General features: G+C 47.8%; 1 protein-coding gene across 2 annotated transcripts in view; it reads left to right on the top strand.

Annotated features, from left to right (window-relative positions):
• Nucleotides 1-1,192: 1,192 nt before the first annotated feature.
• The window catches only part of dapp1 (dual adaptor of phosphotyrosine and 3-phosphoinositides), a 108,437-nt gene continuing 103,629 nt past the window's right edge, over nucleotides 1,193-6,000 (top strand). Inside the window, exon 1 of one of the 2 annotated variants that reach the window (XM_072495271.1) lies at nucleotides 1,193-1,373. In XM_072495271.1, coding sequence (XP_072351372.1) covers nucleotides 1,300-1,373 — 74 coding nt within the window. In that variant the 5' untranslated portion in view covers nucleotides 1,193-1,299. The remainder of the gene's footprint in view (nucleotides 1,374-6,000) is intronic. The other variant, XM_072495272.1, reaches the window with a different exon arrangement.

Here is a 6,000-nt window from a genome sequence, read left to right as displayed (position 1 = left end):
AGTTAATGTAATGTAGAGGTAGGCCAGTCTAATCCTGGTGAGTTCACAGACAAAGGATTTCAGACCGCATGGCAAAGCAAAGGAAGAGGTGTGTCCACCAAAGGAGGAGAAAAGGATGCTGGGTAATAGGGGCCAGAGGAAGGGATTGGAAGTGAGCTAATTAGAGTGTATGGCCAGGTCAGGAGGGGTATAGGATGACCTATGGGAATCGTGTATGTGAAACTTGATGCCATTTGAATGTATCAGTAGAGATCCCTTTGTCCTACAGACTCACTTGATTCCAGAGGTGTACGAAGCAAGATGTGCTTTGTACCGCTGTGAACTGAGTCAGGCTTGCAAGCCAAATAAAATAACTAATGCTGTACCTGCAAATCCATCTCGACTTTTATTGAGGCCAGACTGACGGGTAAAGAAATTTGGAATTTGTCAGGTCTGGGGGAGGTTACAGAGATAGGGAGGGCCTGGAGCAAGTTAGAGATAGGGAGGGTCTGGTGGAGGTTACAGGGATAGGGAGGGTCTAGAGGACGTTGGAGATAGGGTCTGGTGGAGGCTAGAGATAGGGAGGGTCTGGAGGAGGGTACAGAGATAGGGTGGGCCTGGAGGAGGTTACAGAGATAGGGAGGATCAGGAGGAGGTTACAGAGATAGGGAGTTTCTGGAAGAGGTTGCAGAGATAGGGAGGGTCTGGAGGAGGTTACAGAGATAGGGAGGGTCTGGTGGAGGTCAGAGATAGGGAGGGTCTGGAGGAGGGTAGTGATAGGGAGGGTCTGGAGGAGGGGAGAGATGTGGAGGGTCTGGAGAAGGATAGAGATAGGGAGGGTCTGGTGGAGGTTACAGAGATAGGGGAGGGTCTGGAGATGGTTAGAGATAGGGAGGGTCTGGTGGAGGTTACAGAGATAGGGGAGGGTCTGGAGATGGTTAGAGATAGGGAGGGTCTGGTGGAGGTTACAGAGATAGGGGAGGGTCTGGAGGAGGATAGAGATAGAGAGGAGGGATTTGAAAACAAGGAGAGATTGTTTTGAGATGGATTTGACATGTTTTGTGTGTGTGTTGCATTTAGATGAAGGGGTTTTTCTGCATTTCCTCTTCAGTTCCAACTGTTGACTACAGGGCCCAGTGTGTAGCGCTGAACAAACCTTTACTGGTGGTGGGAGGAGCCGTTTGGAAGTTTCCGTAACTGGTTCTTGTTGACTGACTGAGTGAGAGAGAGACTGAGAGAGAGAGAGAGAGTCGCCGGGCCGCGCTGGACTGTGGCTCTCACGCTTCACTCCTGGGATGTGTCCTCTCTGTCCCTGAGGACATGGCCGACCCTCAGCCAGACGAGCTGTCCAGAGGGCGAGCGGAGGGTCAGGGGGATGGTCTGCTGGAACTGGAGTGAGTCCGCAACTTTAATGTCCTTCTTTACAAATCTGTGTTTTGTTATATTCCGAATAGAAACTTGGGGAGGGGAGAGGAACCACATTCTGTGCGAGAATGGGGCAGAATTTCATCTTTAAATGTCAGTTTGGGATTTTAAGGTGTCACAGGTGATGTGCGGCTGTTGCATGTGTTTAACTGTTGAATAAGCTGCAATAGGCAGGAAGAGTTTAAAAAGGAATGATTTATTCCTGTCTAGCCAGCAGCTTGCAGCATTCTGCTTGGGTCATGTTTCCTGTAACAATCTACATTCCTCATGTGGAGAGCACCCAGCTGTCCACTGTGGACACTGCTGCTGGCTAATATTGTGACCAGTCACATTGACCTCCTGTCATTCTCCCCGCAGTTTATCGACATGTGGCTTTTTGGTCTGCAATCCAATTCTTTATTTAAAGTAGGGTGGTACACAATTTCTGATCATTGCAATAAATGAGATGAGAAATCTCGCTTTCCTGAGTTATCCACTGCATCGTTCAGACTTTCAATGGTTTAAGACAATCAATTAAAAGCTTTGGATATATTTTGAAAGCTGTTTGTGCTTCCTACTCGAAGGTCTGACACTGGGAAGTTCTGAGGAGGCGTGTTTGTCCATAGAGCTCTGAAGGCTGGAGGCAGGTTAATAGGGGGGTGAAAATGGCATATGGGGCACTCGCTTTTATCAATCGGGGCAGAGATTACAAAAGCAGGGAGGTCAGGAGGTTGTATAGAACTTTGGTGAGGCCACAGCGGGAGTACTGTTTGCAATTCTGGTCACCAGATTATAGGAAGGATGTGACTGCACTGGAGGGGGTGCAGAGGAGATTCACCAGGATGTTGCCGGGGATGGAACATTTAAGTTAAAAAGAGAGGTTGGTCTGGAGCAGAGACTGAGGGGCGACCTGATCGAGGTGTACACAATTCTGAGGGGCATGGACAGGGTGGATAGGGAGCAGCTCTTCCCCTTAGTTGAAGGGCCAGTCACAAGGAGACACAGATTCAATGTTTAGGGGGGATTTGAGGAAAAACGTTTTTCCCCAGAGGGTGGTGAGGGTCTGGAATGCGCTGCCTGGGAGGGGGGTAGAGGCGGGTTGCCTCACATCCTTTAAAAAGTACCTGGATGAGCACTTGGCACGTCTCAACATTCACGGCTATGGGCCAAGTGCTGGAGGTCAGGTGTTTTTCATGTGTCGGTGCAGGCTCGATGGGCCGAAGGGCCTCTTTAACACTGTGTCATTCTGTGAATACAACTTTTTTTAAGCCTCGATCAGAAGGACTGATTACAACAATAATGTTGTTTGGGAGGTGGTGTGCCTGTGGTATTACCAGTGGGCAGGTTATCCAGAGATCGAGGGCTCTGCTTCAAATCCCACCACGACTAAAACCAATAATGACCATGAATCGATTATGTTACAAAACCATCTGGGCGGCACGGTAGCACAGTGGCTAGCACCGTTGCTTCACAGCGCCAGAGTCCCAGCTTCGATTCCCGCTTGAGTCACTGTCTGTGCCGTGTCTGTACGTTCTCTCTGCTCCGGTTTCCTCCCACAAGTCCCGAAAGACGTGCTTGCTCGGCAAATTGGACATTCTGAATTCTCCCCCTGTGTACCCGAACAGGCGCCGGGGTGTGGTGACTAGGGGCTTTTCACAGTAACTTCATTGCAGCGTTAATGTAAGCCTACTTATGACAATAATAGATTATTATTTTTAAAAAGGGATTAAGAGAGGCAAAGAGAGTATATGACAGTAGATACACTAATGACCTCCAGGAAATCTGTCATCCTCACCTGGTCGACATTGATTCTTAAATGCCCTCAGGGATGGGCAATGAATGAAAGGGCAGAAACACCCACCCACATGAACAAACAATAATATGTGGCAAGTCATTCATGTTTGAGGGATAGTCCTTGTTCATTGATAGTCCTGTTAATTGAGAATTAAATTGTTCAGCTTTAATTGTCGTCCCACAATATCATAAATCAAACCTCAAATAATTTGGTCTGAGCTAATGTTATATGGAACAGCATTTATACATATAAATTTGTATCCCAGTTATTGCTTGGTATTTACAGCACCAAAACAGGCCAGTTGGTCCAACGTGCTGATGTTGCTGCTCCAGTAGAATCTCCTCCTACCCTCCTTCATCTCCCCCTGTCAGCATCTCTTTCTATTTCATTCACCCTCAATTAATCCCTGTGGGAGCGAGTTCCACATTCTCGCCAGTTTCTGGGTCAAGAAGCTTCTCTTGAATTCCCTATTGGATTTATTATAATAAGAATAATCTTTATTGTCACAATAAGGCTTACATTAACACTGCAGTGAAGTTACTGTGAAAAGCCCCTAGTCGCCACATTCCGGCGCCTGTTCGGGTACACGGAGGGAGAATTCAGAATGTCCAATTCACCTAACAGGCACATCTTTCGGGCTTGTGGGAGGAAACCGGAGCACCCAGAGGAAACCCACGCAGACACGGGGAGAATGTGCAAACTCCACACAGACAGTGACCCAAGCCGGGAATCGAACCCGGGTCCCTGGCGGCGTGAAGCAACAGTGCTAACCACCGTCCTACCGTGCTGCCCATAAGATGAGTGGCAGATATTACTGACTATCTCCGATTGATGACCCCATGTTCTGGCCTTTCCCACACAAGTGGAATGATCTTCCTTACATTTACCCCAGATAACCCTTTCGTAATCTTGAATGACCGGCATCAGATCACCCCTCGGCCTTCTCTTTCCCCTTGGAAAGATCCCCAGACTGGGCCTTCCGAAAATAACCTCTCAGTTCTGTTTTCTAGTAAAACATTTTTTTGGAACCTTTGCCAGCACGCCTGTATCCTGCTTGCAGTCTGAAGGCCAGAACTGGTCACAGTTCTCCAGGTGTGTGAAACCAAAAACAGGAACTACAGGAAATATCCCGCTGCTCTGGCACAATCTGTGGAGCGAGTGCACTGAACAAGGAGCTCGACTAGGCTCTCTGTCAGAATTGAAGATAATGGTTTTACCTGGATTGGAGGGGGGGGGGGGGGGGAGACAAGGTGGCAAGATGAAGACTGGAAATAACAGAGAGAGGAAGTATCTATGGAATGGTAATTAGAAAGAAGCATTTAAAATCCAAAGGAGACTTGCATAGCTCTAGCACTGAATGACACACCCAAGGATCATTAGAACAATTGAAAATGCCAGAAATCTTGCCAATCAGGATCGCAAAGGTATTAAAAGAGAATATGCTGGAGCTACTCAGCAGGTGAGGCACCATCTGTGGAAAGATTAAACAGTTTTAAAATTTATTATTAATAAATTTAGAGTACCCAATTATTTTTTCCCCAATTAAGGGGCTATTGAGCGTGGCCAATCCACCTAGTCTGCACATCTTTGGGTTGTGGGGGTGAGACCCCCGCAGACACGGGGAGAATGTGCAAACTCCACACGGACAGTGACCCAGAGCCGGGATCGAACCTGGGACCTCGGCACCGTGGGGCAGCAGGGCTAACCCACTGCTCCACCGTGCTGCCCGAGATTAAGCAGAGTTAGCATTTCAGGTCGATGACCTTTAAAGATTTCCAACATCCACGGTATTCTGATTTGAAGGGTTGGGTGTAAATACGGTCACTCAGGTTCTCCGCTTCTGGCATGTACTGAAAACCTTGCATCCTGACAAGTCCATAGTTGTCCAGTTTTGCCCCAGTGCTTCCAGCGTAGGTACAGACTGCGTAGTCAAGTGGGATGGGTTAATGCGGATGAATTCCCACTCTGTTCCACAGATCAGACCCCATGTTAACTCTAGATTTCTAATGGATGTGAATCTCGATCAGTTGCCAAGCTTGTAGCATGGGTACAGAAAGGACAACATGGAGGTGCCAGTCAAGACTCAGTGGGCAGCAATTCCACCTCCAAGGCAGAAGGTTGTTCAAAGTCCCATTCCAAAACCTTGAACACAATACCTGTGCCAATATTCCCACTGCAGTACCGAGGGAGTACCGCACTGTCAATACTGGCACCTTCCAGACCAAATGGTAAGTCAAGGTCCCCGTCTGTCTTCTCAGATGGGCATAAAGATCCGTTTATGTTACTCAAAGAAGAACTTGCCAGGACCGCTAGAAACTTCAGAGAGTCGTGAACACCGCCCAGTCCATCACACAAACCTGCCTCCCATCCATTGACTCCATCTACACCTCCCGCTGCCTGGGGAAAGCGGGCAGCATAACCAAAGATCCCTCCCACCCGGCTTACTCACTCTTCCAACTTCCTCCATCGGGCAGGAGATACAGAAGCCTGAGAACACGCACAAACAGACTCAAAAACAGCTTCTTCCCCACTGTCACCAGACTCCTAAATGACCCTCTTATGGACTGAGCTCATTAACACTACACCCTGTATGCTTCATCCGACGCCAGTGCTTATGTAGTTACATTGTATATGTTGTGTTGCCCTATTATGTATTTTCTTTTATTCCCTTTTCTTCCCATGTACTTAATGATCTGTTGAGCTGCTCACAGAAAAATACTTTTCACTGTACCTCGGTACACGTGACAATAAACAAATCCAATCCAATCCAATCCAATCCAACTTGATGATCTGGTTAATATTTATCCCTCAACCTGAAAAAA

The sequence above is a fragment of the Scyliorhinus torazame genome, chromosome 3 (assembly GCF_047496885.1).
Source record: "Scyliorhinus torazame isolate Kashiwa2021f chromosome 3, sScyTor2.1, whole genome shotgun sequence".
NCBI lineage: Eukaryota > Metazoa > Chordata > Chondrichthyes > Carcharhiniformes > Scyliorhinidae > Scyliorhinus > Scyliorhinus torazame.
The sequence above is the reverse complement of the archived record's forward strand: the minus strand, read 5'-3'. Positions and strand labels throughout refer to the sequence as shown.